At 41.7% G+C, this 1,579-nt stretch overlaps 1 protein-coding gene across 1 annotated transcript in view; it reads left to right on the top strand.

Moving 5' to 3' along the window:
- The window catches only part of SOS2 (son of sevenless homolog 2 (Drosophila)), a 43,178-nt gene extending 43,023 nt beyond the window's left edge, over positions 1-155 (top strand). The window contains exon 25 of the mRNA XM_010004355.1: positions 5-155. Within this exon, the coding sequence (XP_010002657.1) occupies positions 5-155 (151 nt within the window). The remainder of the gene's footprint in view (positions 1-4) is intronic.
- Positions 156-1,579: the final 1,424 nt, after the last annotated feature.

Genomic DNA, 1,579 nt, shown 5'->3' on the forward strand with positions numbered 1-1,579 from the left:
GCCCCCTGGGCCACCCGCCCGCGCCCCCCGTCCCTCCCCGGCACAACTCCAGCCCTCAGCTGCCCAAACTGCCGCCAAAGACTTACAAAAGGGAGCTCTCCCACCCTCCTTTGCACAGACTGTCTTTGCTCGAGAACGCAGAAACTCCTCAATGACCTTCGCCCTCGTAGTCGTCGACACTGGAATAGTATTTGTAAAGTTCCTTTTTTGTTGTTGTTGTTTTCGTTGTTTCGTTTTGGGGGGGTTGTTGGTTTGTTTTTTAATTTATTCAAAAAAGGCAGTGTGGTTTAGTACTTTCAGCTCTTCAACTGCTGCTGATCAAAAGACAAAAAAAAACAAAAACAAAACTTAAAATTGGGGGGAAAAAAATCCCAAGAGAAGTCAGACTCAAGTCAGACCAGACAGACTGTGTCCTGCACCCTCAGGTGATCAGCAGCCTGGGCTCCTGGCACAGCCTCAGTGCCCACCCTCATGCCAGTACACAAAACGTCTCTCTTTGCACTGTACAACTACACTAAATGAGTTCAAACTGACATTGTTGTAATTGCACTGAGCCAAAAACAAAAGGTGTGTCTGTGGAATCTTTTTCAAATTCGAGCACTAGTGGCCTTTTTTGTTGTTGTTTCTTTTTAAAACATTTACAAAGAAAAGCTGCGGATGGTTACGCAGCTCCGGGACGTTGCAGTGTTGCTGATTTTAAACCTCTGGCCACTTGCCTTCCAGCTTTTTGTAAGCTCAGAGGTTGGGGAGTCACAGCTCCCTGTCCTTGAATGTTTTAATGCCGTGTCTTAATCGCCACTGATTTGCTGCTGAAGACAAAAACAACAGGTTTGAGATCGAAATACCAAAATATTCAGTTGCTCTTCATTTTTTTTATCATTGTTTTTTTTTGAGAAAGGACAGACAAGGACTGCCTGGCGTGGATATTGGAAAGGATCCCTCGCCCTTAGCATGCGTCTTGCTCAGATGTGCCTTTTTGTTTTGGTAGGCAAAGATGTCTTAAGCTAAAGAGTTGTCTACTGTTCTGGAGAACAAAGCTATATGCCGTGTATGTACAATTGTTTATATTGTATATTTACAGATAATGCTAATAACCTGTATAAATTGAAGTGACTTGAGGCCTATAATACAGTCTGCTACTCTTGCAATCTTAAACGGTCAGAAGTGTTTCCTCTGGCTTAGGAACAGTCTTGCCTTCCAAACCTGATAACTTTTCTTTAGATCTCACTTAATCGTGAATCCATTTTTGGAAGTTGGTAGCATTTAAACCAGCAAACACTTAAAAGCTTTATTAAACTTTTTAAACTGATAAGTGAATGGAACTTTTATTTGCCAGTTAAACTACTTGTTAGAACTGGTGTGAGAGTGAGTCTGTTTTACTGGTAGTACTGTAGCAGCATTTATAAAGTGGCCAGAAGCCACATTTTATTTACTGGTCTGTGGCCTTTTACTGTGCTTTGTATCAGAGTTCTTAACAAGATTAATAAATCACCCCAGTCTTAATTTTTAAGAGCTTGAGCAGTGTGTGTTCCTTATAAGGACAAGGTTGGGAATTGCATGTAGTAAGTCTGTGGTAATA

The sequence above is a fragment of the Chaetura pelagica genome, unplaced genomic scaffold, assembly GCF_000747805.2.
Source record: "Chaetura pelagica isolate M959 unplaced genomic scaffold, ChaPel_1.0 scaffold141, whole genome shotgun sequence".
NCBI classification, from domain to species: domain Eukaryota; kingdom Metazoa; phylum Chordata; class Aves; order Apodiformes; family Apodidae; genus Chaetura; species Chaetura pelagica.